This window comes from Pleurodeles waltl, chromosome 6 (genome assembly GCF_031143425.1).
Source record: "Pleurodeles waltl isolate 20211129_DDA chromosome 6, aPleWal1.hap1.20221129, whole genome shotgun sequence".
NCBI classification, from domain to species: domain Eukaryota; kingdom Metazoa; phylum Chordata; class Amphibia; order Caudata; family Salamandridae; genus Pleurodeles; species Pleurodeles waltl.
Window position 1 is genome coordinate 659,503,810 of NC_090445.1, and position 22,049 is coordinate 659,525,858.

General features: G+C 46.7%; 1 protein-coding gene across 4 annotated transcripts in view; it reads left to right on the forward strand.

The window, feature by feature from the left end:
- KDM5B (lysine demethylase 5B) overlaps positions 1–22,049 on the forward strand; it is a 768,574-nt gene that overhangs the window by 437,016 nt on the left and 309,509 nt on the right. For all 4 annotated transcript variants that reach the window (XM_069239028.1, XM_069239026.1, XM_069239029.1 and 1 more), the window contains 2 exons: positions 6,470–6,589; positions 21,015–21,209. In XM_069239028.1, the coding sequence (XP_069095129.1) occupies positions 6,470–6,589; positions 21,015–21,209 (315 nt within the window). The remainder of the gene's footprint in view (positions 1–6,469; positions 6,590–21,014; positions 21,210–22,049) is intronic.

The window sequence follows — 22,049 nt, forward strand, 5'->3', positions numbered from 1 at the left end:
GGCAGTGGGATAAGGCGTGCCTTTGGAGTGCCACCTGTCTTGCCACTGGCTTGACAGGTTTCACAGGACTTACAGAATTCCTTTGTGTCCTCAGACATCCTAGGCCAATGAAACAATGGAACCAATCTGTCCCACGTTTTCATTTGACCCAGGTGCCCAGCTAGGGGAATGTCATGTGCCAGTGTTAGGAGGAACTTTCTGTACTCCTGAGGAATCACTAATCTCCTGGCAGCTCCAGGTTTAGGATCCCTATGCTCAGTGTACAAGAGGTTGTCCTCCCAGTAAACTCTGTGAGAGTCACTGACATCCCCATTAGCCTGTTTGACAGCTTGCTGTCTGAGACCCTCTAATGTGGGACAGGTTTGCTGTGCCACACTCAGCTCCTCTCTGGCAGGCCCCCCTTCACCCAAAAGCTCAGCAGTGTCTGCTTCCAGCTCCTCTGGTGTAGGTTCTGCACAGGGAGGGAATTCTTCTTCCTCAGAATTAGAATCCACTGTAGAGGGAGGGATAGTAGGAAGTGGTTTGCCTCTCCTAGCCCTAGCTTTAGGGAGCACTTGGTCCATTGTTCCAGGATCCAAGCTTCCCTGTCCTTTTTGCTTTTTGGCCTGAGCCCTTGTCAAAGCAAAAATATGCCCTGGGATGCCCAGCATTGCTGCATGGGCCTCCAACTCCACATCTGACCAAGCTGATGTCTCCAAATCATTCCCTAATAGACAGTCTACAGGTAAATCTGAAGCTACCACAACTTTCTTTGGACCAGTTACCCCCCCCCCCCAGTTGAGATTTACAACAGCCATGGGGTGGCTTTGTGTTATGTTGTGAGCATCGGTTACTTGGTACTGGTGTCCAAGTATGTGTTGTTCAGGGTGCACCAGTTTCTCAATCACCATTGTGACACTGGCACCTGTGTCCCTGTAGGCCTGGACCTCAACACCATTTATTAGGGTTAGTTGCTTGTACTTCTCCAAGTTATGGGGGCAAGCAACCAAAGTGGCTAAATCAATAGCCCCTTCAGAGACTAAAGTAAGTAGCCTCTGTGATCTCCCTAATCAGACCAACCCCAACTAAATTACCAAAAGTGAGCCCAGCTACTCCCTTGGATTGGCTATTAGTAGGTTTGCTCCCACCACCACTGCTATTAGTAGGGACACTAGGTGTAGCAGTAGGGGTTGTAGTGGTAGGAGCTGTGGTGCCTTTCTTTGGACAACTGGGATCTGTTGTCCAATGGCCTTTTATTTTACATAAATAGCACCATGGTTTCTTTTCCTTGTTCTGATTAAAGGAGGATTTGGACCCACCACCCCCACCAGAGTGTTTTTGTGGGCCTGATGAAGACTCATTTTTAGATTTGTCCCCACCCTTGTCAGAAGACTTACCATCCTTCTTTTTGTTGCCATCTTTGTCACCCCCTGTATGAACTTTTCTGTTCACTCTTGTTCTGACCCATTTGTCTGCCTTCTTTCCCAATTCTTGGGGAGAGGTCAGATCAGAGTCCACCAAGTACTGGTGCAACAAATCAGACACACAATTATTAAGAATATGCTCTCTCAGGATTAGGTTATACAGGCTGTCATAATCAGTAACTTTACTGCCATGTAACCACCCCTCCAAGGCCTTCACTGCCTGGTCAATGAAATCAACCCAGTCTTGTGAAGACTCCTTTTTGGTCTCTCTGAACTTTATCCTGTACTGTTCAGTGGTTAAGCCATAACCATCCAGGAGTGCATTCTTAAGAACTTGGAAATTATTTGCATCATTTTCTTTAACAGTAAGGAGCCTATCCCTACCTTTTCCACTAAATGATAGCCATAGGATAGCAGCCCACTGCCTTTGAGGGACATCCTGTACAACACAGGCCCTCTCAAGTGCAGCAAACCACTTGTTAATGTCATCCCCCTCCTTATAAGGGGGAACTATCTTGTGCAGATTCCTGGAATCATGCTCTTTTGCAGGATGACTATGGGGAATACTGCTGCTGCCACCATGGGTATCTAAACCCAACTTCTGTCTTTCCTTCTCTAATTCAAAAGACTGTCTATCCAAATCCAGCTGTTGCTTTTTAAGCTTCAGTCTGGTTTCTTCCACCCTCAACTTATTGAGTTCCCTCTCTAACATTCTGTCATCAGGGTTGGTGGGAGGGACATTTCTAGAAACAGAGCTATGATGGGAATGAACAGAAGGAGACCTGTCCCTTACAGAAGCCACCCTAACAGCTTGGTTTACAGAAACATTACTACCAGTATGGTGAGAATAAATGCTTTTGCTATGATGTGAGACAACACTATTTATATGGTGTGGCTCATCATCATTACCATCTATGCTAGATTGTATAGTAATGGGCAGGCTAGGAAGTTTCTTTCCTGAATCTTTTCCTGGGGGAGTCCCTGAATCAGATTGGGAACTATTAGGTACTTTTTCAACAGATGGGGCACCTATGGCCTTATCCTGTTCTCTAAGCATGTTAAGTAACAGTTCCAAGGAAGGATTTTTCCCTACACTCAAACCTCTCTCTATACAGAGACTCCTTGCTCTTTTCCAGCTAAGGTTGTCATATGCAAGTTTGGACAGATCAACAGTTTGGCCTGTGCCAGACATTTTTTAGAGAGAGTTAAAGTGATAGAAAAAGAGAAAAAAGATTTCAGAACTTTTTGGAAAGACAGAAAAAAAACTTTTTAAACTTTTAAGAACTTTTTGAAAGTTTAGAAGTACTTTTCAGCACTTAGAAAAGAGTGAAAAGAGGAAATGCAAAACTTTTTGGCTATGTGTATATACACTGACCTTGTTTTGTATATTTTTCTCTTATGAAAAGTACAATGACAAGAGTGGTAAGTAGTCTCAAGCACTTATCCCACCACTGCACAACCAATGTAGGAGGCTGGACTGGCTTGTAGTGAGTACCAAGGGGTACTTGCACCTTGCACCAGGCCCAGTTATCCCTTATTAGGGTATAGGGTGTCTAGCAGCTTAGGCTGATAGATAATGGTAGCTTAGCAGAGCAGCTTAGGCTGAACTAGGAGACGTGTGAAGCTACTACAGTACCACTTAGTGTCATATGCACAATATCATAAGAAAACACAATACACAGTTATACTAAAAATAAAGGTACTTTATTTTTATGACAATATGCCAAAGTATCTTAGAGTGTACCCTCAGTGAGAGGATAGGAAATATACACAAGATATATATACACAATAGCAAAAATATGCAGTATAGTCTTAGAAAACAGTGCAAACAATGTATAGTTACAATAGGATGCAATGGGGAAACATAGGGATAGGGGCAACACAAACCATATACTCCAAAAGTGGAATGCGAACCACGAATGGACCCCAAACCTATGTGACCTTGTAGAGGGTCGCTGGGACTATTAGAAAATAGTGAGAGTTAGAAAAATAACCCTCCCCAAGACCCTGAAAAGTGAGTGCAAAGTGCACTAAAGTTCCCCTAAGGACAAAGTAGTCGTGTTAGAGGAATAATGCAGGAAAGACACAAACCAGCAATGCAACAACTGTGGATTTCCAATCTAGGGTACCTGTGGAACAAGGGGACCAAGTCCAAAAGTCACAAGCAAGTCGGAGATGGGCAGATGCCCAGGAAATGCCAGCTGCGGGTGCAAAGAAGCTTCGACTGGACAGAAGAAGCTGAGGTTTCTGCAGGAACGAAAAGGGCTAGAGACTTCCCCTTTGGTGGACGGATCCCTCTCGCCTTGGAGAGTCGTGCAGAAGTGTTTTCCCGCTGAAAGGACGCCAACAAGCCTTGCTAGCCGCAAATCGTGCGTTTGGCGTTTTTGGACGCTGCCGGGGCCCAGGAGGGACCAGCAGGTCGCAAATTGGACCTGAAGAGAGAGGGGACGTCGAGCAAGACAAAGAGCCCTCACTGAAGCAGGTAGCACCCGGAGAAGTGCCAGAAACAGGCACTACGAGGATGCGTGAAACGGTGCTCACCGAAGTTGCACAAAGGAGTCCCACGTCGCCGGAGACCAACTTAGAAAGTCGTGCAATGCAGGTTAGAGTGCCGTGGACCCAGGCTTGGCTGTGCACGAAGGATTTCCGCCGGAAGTGCACAGGGGCCGGAGTAGCTGCAAAGTCGCGGTTCCCAGCAATGCAGCCCAGCGAGGTGAGGCAAGGACTTACCTCCACCAAACTTGGGCTGAAGAGTCACTGGACTGTGGGGGTCACTTGGACAGAGTTGCTGGGTTCGAGGGACCTCGCTCGTCGTGCTGAGAGGAGACCCAAGGGACCGGTAATGCAGCTTTTTGGTGCCTGCGGTTGCAGGGGGAAGATTCCGTCGACCCACGGGAGATTTCTTCGGAGCTTCTGGTGCAGAGAGGAGGCAGGCTACCCCCACAGCATGCACAAGCAGGAAAACAGTCGAGAAGGCGGCAGGATCAGCGTTACAGAGTTGCTGTAGTCGTCTTTGCTACTATGTTGCAGGTTTGCAGGCTTCCAGCGCGGTCAGCAGTCGATTCCTTGTCAGAAGGTGAAGAGGGAGATGCAGAGGAACTCGGATGAGCTCTTGCATTCGTTATCTAAAGTTTCCCCAGAGACAGAGACCCTAAATAGCCAGAAAAGAGGGTTTGGCTACCTAGGAGAGAGGATAGGCTACTAACACCTGAAGGAGCCTATCAGCAGGAGTCTCTGACGTCACCTGGTGGCACTGGCCACTCAGAGCAGTCCAGTGTGCCAGCAGCACCTCTGTTTCCAAGATGGCAGAGGTCTGGAGCACACTGGAGGAGCTCTGGACACCTCCCAGGGGAGGTGCAGGTCAGGGGAGTGGTCACTCCCTTTTCCTTTGTCCAGTTTCGCGCCAGAGCAGGGGCTAAGGGGTCCCTGAACCGGTGTAGACTGGCTTATGCAGAATTGGGCACCTCTGTGCCCAACAAAGCATTTCCAGAGGCTGGGGGAGGCTACTCCTCCCCTGCCTTCACACCATTTTCCAAAGGGAGAGGGTGTCACACCCTCTCTCAGAGAAAGTTCTTTCTTCTGCCATCCTGGGCCAGGCCTGGCTGGACCCCAGGAGGGCAGCTGCCTGTCTGAGGGGTTGGCAGCAGCAGCAGCTGCAGTGAAACCCCAGGAAGGGCAGTTTGGCAGTACCAGGGTCTGTGCTACAGACCACTGGGATCATGGGATTGTGCCAACTATGCCAGGATGGCATAGAGGGGGCAATTCCATGATCATAGACATGTTACATGGCCATATTCGGAGTTACCATGGTGAAGCTACATATAGGTAGTGACCTATATGTAGTGCACGCGTGTAATGGTGTCCCCGCACTCACAAAGTTCAGGGAATTGTCTCTTAACAATGTGGGGGCACCTTGGCTAGTGCCAGGGTGCCCTCACACTAAGTAACTTTGCACCTAACCTTTACCAGGTAAAGGTTTAGACATATAGGTGACTTATAAGTTACTTAAGTGCAGTGTAAAATGGCTGTGAAATAAAGTGGACGTTATTTCACTCAGGCTGCAGTGGCAGGCCTGTGTAAGAATTGTCAGAGCTCCCTATGGGTGGCAAAAGAAATGCTGCAGCCCATAGGGATCTCCTGGAACCCCAATACCCTGGGTACCTCAGTACCATATACTAGGGAATTATAAGGGTGTTCCAGTAAGCCAATGTAAATTGGTAAAAATGGTCACTAGCCTGTCAGTGACAATTTGGAAAGAAATGAGAGAGCATAACCACTGAGGTTCTGATTAGCAGAGCCTCAGTGAGACAATTAGTCACTACACAGGTAACACATTCAGGCACACTTATGAGCACTGGGGCCCTGCGTTACCAGGGTCCCAGTGACACATACAACTAAAACAACATATATACAGTGAAAAATGGGGGTAACATGCCAGGCAAGATGGTACTTTCCTACATTGGCGCTACGGGCTTTTACCGGCCATTAAAAGCCCGCAGCACTCCATTGTTTTCAATGGAGCTGCCAACATTCCAATGTTCTAATATAGCCTTAGAACCCTTCGGCTCGGGCATTTAACACGGGGAGCGGGCCTTTAATAGCGGGTAGAGCCCGCTACGGTGGGTTCTAAGGCTATAATAGTGTATCATTTTGTGCTTTTTAATTATTTAATTTCTAATTATAACTGTGTTTGAACATGCATTTTGTATTTGTACTTGTATGGTTTATGTGAAAATCGAATAAAGCTGACTTTGAAACTTGAGTAGGAATGGTTTCTGAACTGAACACTAGTTGGCATAATGTACAGCATGCAAGTCTAGATCTCCAATTTGCAAAAGTGTTATAGGTAACGTGTTAGTCATTTGACAAGATATATTCTTTGTGTTTGTAAAGAATCAACATTCTTCTGCCCCAGTCTAATCCGAAGCGTTTTTTTTTTTTACTGTTGCTTTAATAGCCTCTATTTTTGAATCTGAGGCGTGATAAGTCTTTGCTTGTTTTTTTAAATAATTTTATATTGCCTACTTAAGTATGATTGTTTCTTACTGAATAACATTTTTCTTTAGATTTATCGAACCAACCAGTGTGCCGGAGAATTTGTGATCACTTTCCCGAGAGCCTATCACAGTGGCTTTAACCAGGGGTTCAACTTTGCTGAGGCTGTAAACTTTTGCACTGTTGACTGGGTATGTTGAATTCAGTGGCCTCAAGATATTCATGATGATCAGTCTTTCATGTATCATAAGACTAGCAAATTGTCAGAATCATTAATAGACCGTTTTATCATTGGGCTGTTTTGTGCCAGTTGAGTCTGAATTTTGTTTGTTCCATACTTACACAGGTTCAAATTGATTGGGCTACTATATAATGTTTTGGTTTTTCCTGCTTCAGTCATGTTTTATTCCAATATTCTTTGTTTGATTCTTTGTGTAACTGTTTGTATGTGTGCCCTTGAGCCAGAGGCTCTCCAAACTGTTTATTCTGTCACATCCATCCTATTTCAGTCAATCAGTGAGTTTAAGATGTAGATAAGTTATAGATAATAACTGAACATATAAAAAAGCTGATCTACGGCTTGTGAAGAGCATTCTGTTTTAACCCTTGCATAATGAATTTATTTCTTACTGCTGATTCAAATAGAAAAAAAGTTGAGTGCATTTTTGTTTATATTTAGTTTTTGTCATGTGACTAAACAATGTACCTTAGAAAAAGCCCATCCCTTTGTCAAAGGCACCCTGTAGTGTGCAGTTCTCCAGCAAATTTTAGATTCACATGCTTGAATCATTTGTTTTCTACTCACGGTGGTGCAAATTCCACAGTAACGTCAGAATAGAAGTGTGCGTTTGCAGACTACCTGAAAGGTCTTCAACCAGTGTTCCTCCAGTAACACACTCAACTCATTGGAAAGAATCTAAACTCTAATCAATGAGGTCTGTGTTTCAGCGTTACCCCTTGCATAGGTGATCTTGCCTCATATTTCTACAGTACATTGTTTTTCCCAAAGGTTTATTCATCCTGAACACAGATAAGGTTCAACAACTCTTCCTAGATTCTTTTACATTTATCTTACTGCTACTTCTAGATCTGGGATTATTATTGCTTTAACTTGGGGAAAAGGAATATTCTTAATGGCTAGGAGACCATTTTGGAGAACAAAGGGTCTACACTGAGCCAGTCAAAATGAATATTTAATTCCTTTATCCAGGTCACAAGCTGAAATATTGTAAAATGTGTAGACAATTATAAGCCAAGGCTTTGAATGACTGTGAGCTGAGTGACACCAGCACACTGAACTATAACACGTGTATGGGGAACACTTGGAGCAGGCCCCTCAGGCTCGTTTCACAGGTGAGTAGTTCACCGACTTGGTGATCAAATTGTAGGCATGGAAAGTGATAGTGACGTTTGAGTGTTCAGAGACGGGTGGGGGGAGTTCCCTTTACGGACTAGGTGGTCTCCCACACATTGTAAGGAAATGCCTCCTTGGCATGGTTACCCCCTGACTTTTTGCCCTTGCTGATGCTAAGTTTTGATTTGAAAGTGTGCTGAGGCCTTCTAAGCAGGCCCCAGCACCAGTGTTCTTTCCCTAACCTGTACTTTTGTTTCCACAATTGGCCCACCCTGGCATCCAGGCAAGTCCCTTGTAACTGATACCCCTGGTACAAAGGGCCATGATGCCAGGGAAGGTCTCTAAGGGCTGCAGCATATCTTATGCCACCCTGGGGACACCTCACCCAGCACAGACACACTTGCTTGCCAGCTTGTGTGTGCTAGTGGGGATAAAAAGACTAAGTCGACATGGCACTCCCCTCAGGGTGCCATGCCAACCTCACACTGCCTACTGGTATAGATAAGTCACCCCTCTAGCAGGCCTTACAGCCCTAAGGCAGGGTGCACTATACCATAGGTGAGGGCATAAGTGCATGAGCACTATTCCCCTACAGTGTCTAAGCAAAACCTTAGACATTGTAAGTGCAGGGTAGCCATAAGAGTATGTGGTCTGGGAGTCTGTCATGCACGAACTCCACAGCACCATAATGGCTACACTGAAAACTGTGAAGTTTGGTATCAAACTTCTCAGCACAATAAATGCACATTGATGCCAGTGTACATTTTATTGTAACATACACCCCAGAGGGCACCGTAGAGGTGCCCCCTGAAACCTTAACCGACTACCCGTGTAGACTGACTGGTTTTAGCAGCCTGCCACACTCCAGACATGTTGCTGGCCACATGGGGAGAGTGCCTTTGTCACTCTGTGGCTAGTAACAAAGCCTGCACTGGGTGGAGATGCTTATCACCTCCCCCTTGCAGGAGCTGTAACACCTAGCGGTGAGCCTCAAAGGCTCACCCCCTTTGTTACAGCACCACAGGGCATTCCAGCTAGTGGAGTTGCCCGCCCCCTCCGGCCACGGCCCCACTTTTGGCGGCAAGGCCGGAGGAGATAATGAGAAAAATAAGGAGTCGTCACTGGCCAGTCAGGACAGCCCCTAAGGCAACCTGAGCTGAAGTGACTCTGACTTTTAGGAATCCTCCAGTTTGCAGATGGAGGATCCCCCCAGTAGGGATAGGAATGTGACCCCCTCCCCTTGGGAGGAGGCACAAAGAGGGTGTAGCCACCCTCGGGGCTAGTAGCCATTGGCTACTGCCCTCCCTGACCTGAACACACCCCTAAATTCTGTATTTAGGGGCTCCCTTGAACCTAGGAACTCAGATTCCTGCAACCTAAGAAGAAGAGGACTGCTGAGCTGAAAAACCCTGCAGAGAAGATGGAGACACCAACTGCTTTGGCCTCAGCTCTACCGGCCTGTCTCCCCCCCACTCTCGGAGTGTAGAAAAAGGAACCAAAATTTGGAATTTAAGGAATACACGTTCGGACTCAATACCGACGACAGAAAGATGGATTTAGACGGTTTGGAGCCAAGAACTCTGAGCGAGAGGAACACCCGTCCAAACCCGACGCCGCAGAAAAACAATCTAACAAAGGACTTGATGACCAATGTACAGTATAACCGAGAGGGAGTCACTCAATCCTGTGACTTGAAAAACTTTCTTCGAACTATAAGTTGTACCACTCCGTACCCAGCACTAGATGGCAAGCTTATGCACAGCATGTGTATTCATGGTTGACTGACGTCAAATGATTGAAGATTTCTTTATTTTATTATTTTTTACTTCACCTCCCAGTCTGGGTGCACTTTATGTAGTCATGTACTCAAGTGCACAGTCCTCATTTATAAATGGGTGCATCACTTAGCATTTATTACACTCTATAGCCTACGTTTGCTTTACTATAGGTTGATAGTACATCAACTGATAATATTTGCCAGTTAATTGCAATATGGTGCAGAGTTTAGAGTATGTGATAGAGACTTTGTATGTTAATTTTTCATAATTGATCATGAGGGCTACACAGAAAGGTTATCAAAACAGTAGCAGATTGGAAACATTTTAGTTATTCAGCAAAGGTATTCAGGTTAGGCACCACCTAGAAACAGATGGGCACGTTGATGCTAAGAAAGATTAGCTAGGGTACAGATGGGAAGGGTTGACCACCAAAGCTTGATTTCATCATTTAAGGCTTTGATTTAATCATTGCCATTCAAACACCATAACAATTTTGCAATTCCTTATAAGATACTGTTTATTAACCTCATTTCTTTAAAGATACATCTATTTTGACATTCTTCACTAGATTAGAGCATTTCTAAATATACAGTATGGATTTGTCGTATTCTTCCATGGGACAAAAGGCTTCAGAGCCCCCTAACAATACAAATAATCCTGTAATCTCACAGAAATGATTGCTGGCCCATACAAACCATCCTCCAGTAATGCAGGGGAGGTTCATGGGTTACAGTCAACCCGATTCCCTGACTCGGTCTGGTAAAATGGCTAAGCGGGCACCTTGTCTGAGGGTTTAGGGTGTCTGTAGGAAGTTGGCTCTGTATGCACTATTTCAAAGTAAGGAATAGTATGCACAGAGTCCAAGGGTTCCCCTTAGAGGTAAGATAGTGGCAAAAAGAGATAATACTAATGCTCTATTTTGTGGTAGAGTGGTCGAGCAGTAGGCTTATCAAAGGAGTAGTATTAAGCATTTGTTGTACATACACAAGCAATAAATGAGGAACACACACTCAAAGACAATTCCAGGCCAATAGGTTTTTGTATAGAAAAATATATTTTCTTAGTTTATTTTAAGAACCACAGGTTGAAATTTTACATGTAATACTTCAAATGAAAGGTATTGCAGGTAAGTACTTTAGGAACTTTGAATAATCACAATAGCATATATACTTTTCAAATAAATCACATATAGCTATTTTAAAACTAGACAGTGCAATTTTCAACAGTTCCTGGGGGAGGTAAGTATTTGTTAGTTTATGTAGGTAAGTAAACCACCTACGGGGTTCAAGTTTGGGTCCAAGGTAGCCCACCGTTGGGGGTTCAGAGCAACCCCAAAGTTACCACACCAGCAGCTCAGGGGCGGTCCGGTGCAGAGTTCAAAGTGGGGCCCAAAACACATAGGCTTCAATGGAGAAGGGGGTGCCCCGGTTTCAGTCTGCCAGCAGGTAAGTACCCGCGTCTTCGGAGGGCAGACCAGGGGGGTATGGTAGGGCACCGGGAGGGGGGGGGGGGGGGGGGACACAAGTTAGCACAGGAAGTACACCCTCAGCAGCACGGGGGCGGCCAGGTGCAGTGTGCAAATACACGTCGGGTTTTCAATTGGAATCAATGAGAGACCTAGGGGTCTCTTCAGCGATGCAGGCAAGGGGGGGGCTCCTCGGAGTAGCCACCACCTGGACAAGGGAGAGTGCCTCCTGGGGGGTCACTCCTGCACTTCCGATCTTTCAGGTCCTGGGGGCAGCGGGTGCAGAGTCTTTTCCAGGCGTCGGGATCTGAGAACAGGCAGTCGCGGTCAAGGGGAACCTCGGGATTCCCTCTGCAGGCGTCGCTGTGGGGGCTCAGGGGGGGCAACTCTGGCTACTCAGTCTCGTAGTCACCGGGGAGTCCTCCCTGAAGTGTTGGTTCTCCACAAGTCGAGCCAGGGGCGTTGGGTGCAGAGTAGCAAGTCTCACGCTTCCGGCGGGAAACGCAGTTGTCTTGAAGTTGCTTCTTTGGAAACAAAGTTGCAGTCTTGGGTGAACAGGGCCGCTGTTCTCGGGAGTTTCTTGGTCCTTCTAGAGCAGGGCAGTCCTCTGAGGATTCAGAGGTCGCTGGTCCTGGGGAAAGCGTTGCTAGAGCAGTGTCTTTAGAAGGGGGGGGAGATGGGCCGGTAGAGCTGGGGCCAAAACAGTTGGTATCTCCGTCTTCTCTACAGGGTTTTTCAGCTTAGCAGTCCTCTTCTTCTTAGGTTGCAGGAATCTGAGTTCCTAGGTTCTGGGGAGCCCCTAAATACTGAATTTAGGGGTTTGTTTAGGTCTGGGAGGACAGTAGACAATGGCTACTGTCCTTTAGGGTGGCTACACCCTCTTTGTGCCTCTTCCCTGAGGGGAGGGAGGCACATCCCTATTCCTATTGGGGGAATCCTCCATCTGCAAGATGGAAGATTTCTAAAAGTCAGTCACCTCAGCTCAGGACACCTTAGGGGCTGTCCTGACTGGCCAGTGACTCCTCCTCCTTGTTTTTCTCATTATCTCTCCTGGACTTGCTGCCAAAAGTGGGGACTGTGTCCAGGGGGCGGGCAACTCCACTAGCTGGAGTGCCCTGTGGTGCTGTAACAAAGGGGGTGAGCCCTTGATGCTCACCGCCAGGTGTTACAATTCCTGCAGGGGGAGGTGTGAAGCACCTCCACCCAGTACAGGCTTTGTTACTAGCCACAGAGTGACAAAGGCACTCTCCCCATGTGGCCAGCAACATGTCTGGTGTGTGGCAGGCTGCTAGAACTAGTCAGCCTACACAGATAGTCGGTTTAGGTTTCAGGGGGCACCTCTAAGGTGCCCTCTGGGGTGTATGTTACAATAAAATGTACACTGGCATCAGTGTGCATTTAGTGTGCTGAGAAGTTTGATACCAAACTTCACAGTTTTCAGTGTAGCCATTATGGTGCTGTGGAGTTTGTGCATGTCAGACTCCCAGACCATATACTCCTATGGCTACCCTGCACTTACAATGTCTAAGGTTTTGCTTAGACACTGTAAGGGCACAGTGCTCATGCACTTGTGCCCTCACCTATGGTATAGCGCACCCTGCCCTAGGGATGTAAGGCCTGCTAGAGGGGTGACTTATCTATACTGCATAGGCAGTGTGAGGTTGGCATGGCACCCTGAGGAGAGTGCCATGTCGACTTACTTGTTTTGTCCTCACTAGCACACACAAGCTGGTAAGCAGTGTCTGTTCTGAGTGAGGGGTCCCCAGGGTGGCATAAGACATGCTGCATCCCTTAGAGACCTTCCCTGGCATCAGGGCCCTTGGTACCAGGGGTACCAGTTACAAGGGACTTACCTGGATGCCAGGGTGTGCCAATTGTGGAAACAAAAGTACATGTTAGGGAAAGAACGCTGGGGCCTGGTTAGCAGGCCTCGGCACACTTTCAAATCAAAACTTAGCATCAGCAAAGGCAAAAAGTCAGGGGGTAACCATGCCTAGGAAGCATTTCCTTACACGTACTGAATGTTTTGGTGGTGGTCCCATTGTCCTAGGACCAGGCTGAGTTATGAGCAAAAATGTTTTGTAAAGGTAATGTCCTGCAAAGCATTATGGCGTGAGTTTCCAGAGTTCATTGAATATTGTAGTATTGGCTCTCCCGCTTTGTCCGGAGAACTGCTTTAGCTTTAGGGATTTCTGTTTTATGTAAATCATTTACCAATTTCAGGTGTGTTAAGAGGAGGGCCACAAGAAATGACTCTGATTAGGTTACTGTGAACAATGTGACCAGCGCTCCAATACCGCTGATCGAGTTCACGCTGTTGTGCATGTTTGTGCTGTGTGCTCCATGGCTGCCATGCTGCACGAAGGGTGATGAGAAAACAAAATAATAGTTCGCCCAAACTGAAGTATATTGGCAATTGTGCAATAATCCATGTGACAGGGGCAGTCTGCAAAGCGTTACAGAAACACCCTCAAGGCAGGACAAACGAAATCAATGTGATTTTTGAAAGGCAAGCCCATGAACGGGCATGGTTAAAAGCCCACATTATTTACAACAGTTCAAACTACTTGTGTGCTCAACCTTAAAAGGAGCAAGACTTGGCTTGATAGAAGAGTTGTACAAGCCTTAATTGACAGAAGAATCTCTCGATAGGAGCTTTTTTGGTTGGTGTAAAGAAAGTCCTTTGCCAGTTGAGGCCACCTAGAAGCTACAAGATCCCCGCAGCTGGCCAGAAGAAGAAATAACAGCCAACAAAATACAGATTGTGAATCTGCGGCAACATAGTCCGTGAGCAAATATTTACAATTTCAATCTGGTATTAGTATTTATGAAACTATCACCAGGAGTTTTTGCAGCTGGTGCTTGTATATCTGTGTTCCAGAACATGTTTCTGGGTTTTTGTCTCAACAAGAATTAGCAGTTCAGATTCAGGGAGCTTGAAATGCTGCTTTTCTCATCAAGTTAAGTACTACTCCAAAGCGTGCAAGTGCCTCATTGCTAATCAGCCTAATTGCTTTCAGTGGAGCTTTCATGATAATTTCATCACAAATCGGGAAGTGTTCATCAGTTTGGGTAGCCATTTCTGGTATTTGTACATTGCTGAAGTTTTTGGATTTTTGGCTTTGTCAATATTGGATATCGGTTCAAAGTTGTATGTCCATTCTGTGTGAGGTTGGATAATGAAGTGTGTGAGGTTAGTTTCTAGGTGGACTAGTGAATGATGAAGTCCCTTTTAAACCCCATGTGTTGTGTGGACAAAATGGAGGTTTACATTTTGCAAGCTAATTTATGTCCATCTCAGACATCCCAGCCTCTGTGTTACTCCGGTCACCCTCACTGAACCCTCTGTACTTCCCAGGTGCAGATATTCTCCAGCTCATTCACTTTGTCCAGTTAAGGGTACCTCTGCATCTAGTAAAACGTGACCTTCAGCCATCTCCGTGGACAGCAGGAGCAAATACAGACCCCTGTGTCAGGCCAATATATATTATACTTGGATTAATAAGATTCCTGTAGATTTTAGTCTGCTACTAAAATGAGGGGTTTTAGTTGCTAATTAATGTTTAGCATGTCTTGCCTCATCCTGATGCTACCAACCTGTAGGCATGGTTTTGCAAGTTAAATTGCTGGCTCTGCATGTCGCCCACCAGCATCACAAAGTTGAATGCAGTAAGGTCAAGCTAGAGCATGTGCAAACACTATTTTGAAGGAAGCTGGCTCTTTATATGATATATTAAAATGAGATGTCGTTAAGAGTCCACGGGGAGGGGGTGTCTGCATCTCTCCTTTGAGTGAAGCCAGATCTGCCTTGGAATGCATATTTACAGGTGGGTGGGGGTGTATAACTACTTTGCCCAGAGAAGGCTTTATTTCTGACTGACCGAGAGCAAATGCTCTCACTCTTGGGGGGTCAGAAGCATATCTGGTGGTGGCAAGCTGAAACCAGTCTTTCCATACACTGGTAGTTGGTAGGTTTTCAGGGGCCCCTCTACAGTGCCCACTGGGTACATATAATTCCACCACTTGCATCAGTGAAGGTTTAATAATGATATGTTTGATATCAAACATCCCTAATTTTCATTAAAGTCATCTTATAGGAGGCTGGCTCTCTATATAGTGAACTAAAATAAAGTACACTGTGAAGATTGTCCACTGGATCCCCAATTGGTTTTGTAAAGACAAAAGTAGTTAGGACTAATGCTTTATTGTCTGGTAGTGTGGACGAGCAGTTAGGCATACCAAAGGGTTTTGTTAAGCATTTGTTGTCCTGACCGAGGCAATAAATGAGACACACACTCAAAGAATAAATCTGAGACCAATTTAGAAAAATAATTATTTTTATATATGTTTCAAACCCAAGAACTTCCTAATCAGGTAAGTAGACTTTTAAGCAGAAATCAATGCTCAATTTTCAGAGTTCTCTCAATGTTATCCTATGGAGGAAAACAGTGTTCCGCAAACACGGGGTTAATGGCTTGAGAAGTCAAGCTTAGGGGTAAAGGTAAGTCCTGGGCACTGATCAAAACCATACCAGCAGGCTACAATGGGCAGCGCTGGGGCAGCCTGATGCAGAGTTGCATTAAGGCGTTGAGCGCCCAAAGGTTCTCTATGGGAGTTGGACCTCATGACAAACCGGCTGCAGGATCTGGCTGGGAAGCCAATCAGCGACAAAAGCAGGTAGGTAGTGAAACTGGGGTACTCAGGGATGTAGGTGCACCTTTGGTCCTCTTCCCTTGTGCCCAGTGGCGACGGATGCAGGGGTGTCTTTAGGCGTCAGACTTTCTTGTCCGGGAGTACTATTGGTCAGGCGGTCCTGTGTGTTGAATCTGCAGGTGTCGTCGGGAAGTCGGGCAGGGGTGGACCCAGGGTGGACTCAAGCTCAGGGGAGCCGAGGGACATCTTTGGCACTAGTGACCCACCTCAGGGGGGGGGTCAGGGGTGAAGGGTGCAGTGGTTGCTAGGAGTGTCAGGTTTCTTCCCACCACAGGGCTGCAGGAGAGGGGGCCGCCATGCAGAGGCTACAGGGAACAGTGGGGAGCTCAAAAGGGGTAAAACCTGAGTGGACTCAGACTCCAGACAGCTGGGAAACTGAGCTGGTACCGATGGTTTGCTTCACCTCGGGTCGTGGGCATCGGGTGCAAAAGTCGCTTCGGGTGTCTGGTCCTTGCTGTTTTAGGGGCTGCAGAGTCCTTTCTTAAAACTTTGTTGCAGAGCAGTTCTGCCGCTCATGGGAGTCTGAGTCTTTGTAGAAGGCAGGCAGTCCTCCTGGGTTTCTTGGAGGCTCAACTGCAAGGCGAAATGTCTTTTGGGCAGAGTCCGTTGAGGTTAGCAGGCAGGCCTCTTCTTTGTCCTTTGCTTCATAGGTAGTCAGGATCTGAGTTCAGGGTTGACGCCTAAATACTCAATTTAGAGTTGTCACAGGGAATGTCTGGCTGTAGGCAATGGGCTGCCTACATTTAGGGTGACTAAACCCTACCTATGACCACTTCTGCCGGGGAGTGGGCATAACCCTAACCGTAGTGGCTTAATTCCTTCCAAACAAGTTGGAAGAATTTTAAAAAGTAGTGTCCACTTCAGCTCATTCACCTTAGGATTGGGGCTGGCATGAAGTGGGCACTCCACCTAATTTCCCCACCTGTGCTGCAGCCAAAAGTGGGGTCAGGCAGGGTCAGGACAGTGGGATTGGTGTGCAATTCTGAGAGACCTGGGTCCCATTACAAAGGCGGTGAGGCCTTTGAAGCTTTCCGCCTAGAAATGTCCATCCTGCCCGGGAGGGGAGGTAACACCCCTGCCCAGTGCAGACCTTTGTCTCAGACCCTTGAGAGTGTTAGCTCTCACTTTGGGGAGTGGGAAGGGGGTAGAAACGTGTCTGTGGTGGCTGAACTGGGCAGGACTAGTCAGCACATGAGTAGTTGGTAGGTTTTCAGGGGGCACCTATGCATTTATTAATAAATCCATCATTGGAATCAGTGTGGGTTTATTATTCTGATATATTTTATGCCAAACATCCCAGGGTTCAGAGAAGGCATCATGTAGCTAGGCAACTCATACTGATCAGCATCCAGCACATGCTTTTAAAAGGGCTTCCCTGTACACTACATCTGGGATTCGACAAAGACTTAGAAGGGGAATATTTGCTAATGCATATATGCCCTCACATGTGGTATAATGCATACTGCCTTAGGGCTGTAAGACCTGCTGTAGGGGTGACTTTCATATATTGCATGCTGTGTTAGGGGACATGGCACACAGGCTGTGTGCCATGTTGTTTTTACTTTTAGCTGCATTAAGACATGCAGCCTGCAGCGGCAGTCTGCTTTTGCTAGGTGAGGGATGCATGAGGGTCGTCCAACACATACTGCAGCCCTTGGGGTTCCTCTTTGGTACCCATGCCCTAGGTGCTAGGGGTACTATTTACTAGGGACAAACTGGGGTGCCAAAGGTATTGCTAATTGGGTAACAATTGCACCTTTTTAGGGCAAGAGATCTGGCACTAGGGACCGGGACAGCAGGAGCCCATTGCACTTTCAGTCAAAATTGTATTAATTACCAGGCAAAAAGTGGGGGAGACCATGTTAAGAAAGGTGCCCTTTCCTACACAATTACATAGGATCCAAATAAAATCTAAAGATGGTGTTAAATGCGTATTGTGGTGTACTGGTCGAAGGCATGCATTGTAACATGCTTTTGTGGCGAACAGCTGCAGTGCAAAAGTTTAACCAAAAAAGCTAATTATTTTCTATTCTTTTAGTGGGTGGCATACTCCAGTGACTGAGCAGTATTATTCAGCTCACAAAATTAGTGTTTGCAGCATGTATCTGTTTCTTGCCCGGATAGACTCCTGCGTGAGAGCACAGTTTAACATCATCTCATTGTTGGGTTAAACCTTTTTAGGTCGAGCCCAGTGCACTGTCCGTTGCACTGCATGTTGTGATTTAGCAAAAACATAGAGGGGGTTTGTAGGAAAATGGCTCCTGGTTGCAGTTACCTCGCCCCTAACCCCCTTTTTTTTTTTTACCGGATATTGGTAACTTTACTGAGAGTGTGCTAACCAGGCCCCAGCACCAGTGTTCTTTCACTAAATTTACCATTGTTTCTACAATTGGCACACCCTTAGCACACATATAAGTCCCTTGTAAAAGGTACCAGAGGTATCAAGGGCCCCTCAGGGTGCCATGCACACAAAACACTGCCTGTGGCATAGGTAAGGCACCCCTCTAGCAGGCCTTAAAGCCCTAAGGCAGGGTGCACTATACCACAGGTAAGGGCATAGCTTCATGAGCAATATGCCCATACAGTGTTTAAGTCAATTTTGAGACATTAGTACAGTGTGGCCATATTAAGTATATGGTCTGGGAGTTTGACAAAACGAACTCGCAAAGTTCCATGATGGCTACACTGAATACTGGGAAGTTTGGTATTAAAATTCTCAGAATAACAAACCCACACTGTCAGTGTTGGATTTACTAAAAAATGCACACAGAGGGCATCTTAGAGATGCCCTTGTATTTTACCCAATCCTTCAGTGCAGGACTGACTGGCCTGTGCCAGCCTGCCACTGAGAGAAGAGTTTCTGTCCCCTGGGGTAAAAGCCTTTTGTGCTCTCTTGGGCCAGAAACAAAGCCTGCACTGCGTGGAGGTGCTTCACACCTCCCCCTGCAGGAACTGTAACACCTGGCGGTGAGCCTCAAAGGCTCAGGCTGGTGTTAGAATACCCCCAGGGCAATCCAGCCAGTGGAGATGCCCGACCTCCAGACGAGCCCCCACTTTTGGCGGTAAGTCCAGAGGGATGATGAGAAAATCAGAGGTGTCACCCCCTCAGCCAGGACCACCCCTAAGGTGTCCAGAACTGAAGTGACACCCTCCTTGAGAAATCCTCCATCTTGCTTTGGAGGATTAAGACCAATAGGGATGTGCCCCCTACCCAGAGGGAGTGGGCACAAGGAGGGTGTAGCCACCCTCTTGGACAGTAGCCACTGGCTACTGCCCTCTGACCCTAGCACACACCTAACTTTAATATTTAGTTGTGACCCTGAACCCAGCTCGTCAGATTTCTGACAACCTCACAAGAAGAACTGCTGAGCTGAAAACCCTGCAGAGAAGAAAAGGAGACAACTGACTTGGCCCCAGCCCTACCTGCCTGTCTCCTGCTTCAAAGACCCTGCAACCGAGAAGCCACGCTTTCTGCAGGACCAGCGACCCCTGAAAAGCCTCCAGGGGACTGCCTGCATCACCGAGGACCAAGAGCAGCAGCTCTGCCCAACAAGAAGAAAAGACATCCATCTTTAAAGGGACTCCCACCTTACTCCAGAAGCATGAGTTTCCAACACATTTGCACCCGACGCCCCTGCCCTGTGTCCAGAGAAACCAACTATCCAGAGAGGACCCCAAGGCGACTCTGACATGTCCACCCTGGGCTGACCTCCCTGCAACCCCACGACAACGCCTGCAGAGGGAATCCCGAGGACCCCCCTGACCGCGACTGCCCGGTATGAAGCTATCCAATGCCTGGAAGAAGCACTGCACCCGCAGCCCCATGCCCGTGAGAAACAGACCACCAGTGCAGCAATGACCAGCAGGCGGCCCTCACCCTTGCCCAGTCGTTGGCTTGCCCGAGAGGCCCGCCTGTACCCTGTCTGCAGCACCTGTGACACCCCCCCCCCCCCCCCCCCTGCTCACGGGTCCCTCCATAGAGTTCTATTGAGAACGCGACGCCCTGTTTGCACACAGCACCTGGCCGCCCCCGTGCCGCTGAGGGTGTGGTTTGTGTGCCTACTTGGGTGCCCCTCCTGTACTCCTCCAACCCTCTAATGAAAGTCTCAACTATTACTATGCAAAGTGCCTTTCATTTAATATATTTACCTGCTAAATTAATCTTATGGTTCTAAAAATAAATTAACAAAATAATATATTTCTATATAAAAACCTTTAGGCCTGGCGTTAAGTCATTGAGTGTGTGTTCTCACTTATTGCTTGTGTGTGTACAACAAATGCTTAACACTACCCTCTGATAAGCCTAACTGCTAACTGCTCGACCTCACTACCACAAATAGAGCATTAGTATTATCTATTATTGCCTCCGTCAAGCCTCTTGGGGAACCTCTGGACTATGTGCACACTATCCCATTTTGATATAGTATATACAGAGCCAGCTTCCTACATGGTTGGAGGCTTCCCGTTGCTTACCATTGGTTGGCTTTCCTTTTCACCCATTTTCCTGCTTCTTATTAGTGTCCCAGCCTGCGAAACATGTTTGTCTGTCCCATGGAGCATTTCCTTTTTACAATTCAGTGTGCTGGCATTGCTGCTTCCACTGCTTGCTTTTCAAAGACTAAGGTTTTCCTGCAAATCACTCCAATAGTGTGTGTGTGTGTGTGTGTGTGTGTGTGTGTTATTTCAAGCTGTCTCACAAGTATATGCCACTCCGTATACACTTTGTGTTGCTCTCTGTTGCCCAACTGCTTCTACCTGGCCTCCTCACTCTTCTGCTCAGTGTGCTTCTCTCCATTGCTTTGTCTTACCCTTGTGTTGGTATCACTCCTGCCCTCCCCCATTGCTTTTACATTCCCTGGAGACTCCCTTTGCTTTTGCATCCCCCTTGCTGTGTTGCATCAGCGTTCCCCCAACTCCTTACTGTGTTGGCTTTGCTTTCACCCCGAACCATCCCCTCATAGTGCTTTGCTGTTTCACCCACCCTCCTGTCGCTTCTGCTCCCATGCAAGCTTTAAAAAAAATAAAAAATCTTGTATGCTTTTTTCCTTATAGCTTGCAGACCACCTCAGATTCGTAACTAAAAAGAAGTTAAAAAAAAAAAAAAAAAAAAAAACACTTGCACCAATTTTTTCAGCCATGCTGCACAGCAATACAAGAGGTCACAAAGATGAGAGCTGTTGGCTTTTCCCATGCTTGTTTAGGCTTGCTAGCTAAGAACAACTATAGGTAAACTGGATGGAAATTGTGTTTTGGACATTGTTTCTTTTGTTAGTTTAACTGTTAATTTAACTGTTTCTTCTTTTTAGCTACCATTGGGTCGCCAATGTGTGGAGCATTACCGGGAGCTAAATCGTTACTGTGTGTTCTCTCACGATGAGATGATCTGTAAGATGGCTTTAAAAGCTGCTACACTGGATGTAGTGTTGGCCTCCACTGTTCAGAAGGACATGGCTGTTATGATTGAAAATGAGAAAGTTCTGAGGGAAGCTGTACGCCAGCTGGTGAGATTATATTCAAGAATTTGATCCTTTTTGTAAATGTGCCTTTTATTCATTTTTGTTTTAATTTACTGTTCTGCTATATTGTACGTGGAAATTGAACACCAAAATGGCCTACATGTCATGACACGTGCACATGTACGTAACATCACCCTGAGGCCACCTTGGGGCTATAATGTGCTGGGGATTTTTAGCCGAGCCAAAAATCAACACATTTTGCCTTAGATGCTTGTCCCTAAACACTCATTTGGGCAGTGGTATACCATTCTTTCAAATATTTTAACTTATTGTAATGGGCAGCGAGCAGAGGATTTACTGTCACCTCTAGTAAACTAGTAGTCCAGCACCAACGGAGGATGCATAGATTCAGAAAGCATTTTGGCTCCATACAAATGTTATTAAAACATTATACGAATACACATATTCTTATGGGGATAAAAATGCAATTATCTAACCTCTGACAGTTTCTCTCGAAGGTCCCTGTAAGGAAATGCCTCCTTAGCATGGTTGCCCCCTGACTTTTTGCCTTTGCTGATGCTATGTTTACAATTGAAAGTGTGCTGAGGCCTGCTAACCAGGCCCCAGCACCAGTGTTCTTTCCCTAACCTGTACTTTTGTATCCACAATTGGCAGACCCTGGCATCCAGATAAGTCCCTTGTAACTGGTACTTCTAGTACCAAGGGCCCTGATGCCAAGGAAGGTCTCTAAGGGCTGTAGCATGTCTTATGCCACCCTGGAGACCTCTCACTCAGCACAGACACACTGCTTGCCAGCTTGTGTGTGCTAGTGAGGACAAAACGAGTAAGTCGACATGGCACTCCCCTCAGGGTGCCATGCCAGCC